General features: G+C 37.7%; 1 protein-coding gene across 1 annotated transcript in view; it reads left to right on the top strand.

Moving 5' to 3' along the window:
- LOC104753322 (putative rRNA 2'-O-methyltransferase fibrillarin 3) overlaps positions 1 to 668 on the top strand; it is a 6,312-nt gene extending 5,644 nt beyond the window's left edge. The window contains exons 4-5 of the mRNA XM_010475593.1: positions 143 to 388; positions 498 to 668. Of these exons, the coding sequence (XP_010473895.1) occupies positions 143 to 388; positions 498 to 668 (417 nt within the window). The remainder of the gene's footprint in view (positions 1 to 142; positions 389 to 497) is intronic.

Consider the following 668-nt stretch of genomic DNA (forward strand, 5'->3'; position numbering starts at 1 on the left):
AAGTTCTTTACCTTGGTGCTTCTTCCGGATACACTGTATCTCATGTCTCTGACATTGTTGGCCATGTAAGTGAAACCCTAAACCTTTAACACCTTTTTCTTCTTCTCTGTATGTTACTTATGTTTGCTTTTCTGATTGGTAGGAGGGATGTGTTTACGCTGTTGAGCATTCTCATATATGTGGTAGCGATTTGGTGAACATGACTGAGAAGAGAACTAATGTTATCCCAATCATTGAAGATGCTAGACATCCTGCTAAATACAGAATGCTTGTTGGCATGGTTGATATCATATTATGTGATATTAATCAACCAGACCAAGCTACGATCATAGCTACCAATGCATCATATTTCCTCAAACCTGGAGGTCATTTTATGATTACTATAAGCGTATGTAAACAAACTTGCAACCGTTGGTTCAAATCAAATCACTCTCTCTTTTTTTCAGTGTGTATTGTTTTTCGTTTAACTTATAACCTTTTTTAAAAATTTGTTTCAGGCGAATAGTATAGACTCAAAGTTATCAGCAGAAACAGTGTATCAGAAGGAAGTGGAGAAGCTGCAAATGGAGGAGTTGAGACCAACAGAGATATTGCCTCTTGACAATTGTGAGGGTGACCATGCTTGTGTTTTTGGTGGATATCGCTTGCCTAGGAAGCAAAATAGCTGA

This window comes from Camelina sativa, chromosome 2 (genome assembly GCF_000633955.1).
Source record: "Camelina sativa cultivar DH55 chromosome 2, Cs, whole genome shotgun sequence".
In the NCBI taxonomy this organism is placed as follows: Eukaryota; Viridiplantae; Streptophyta; class Magnoliopsida; order Brassicales; family Brassicaceae; genus Camelina; species Camelina sativa.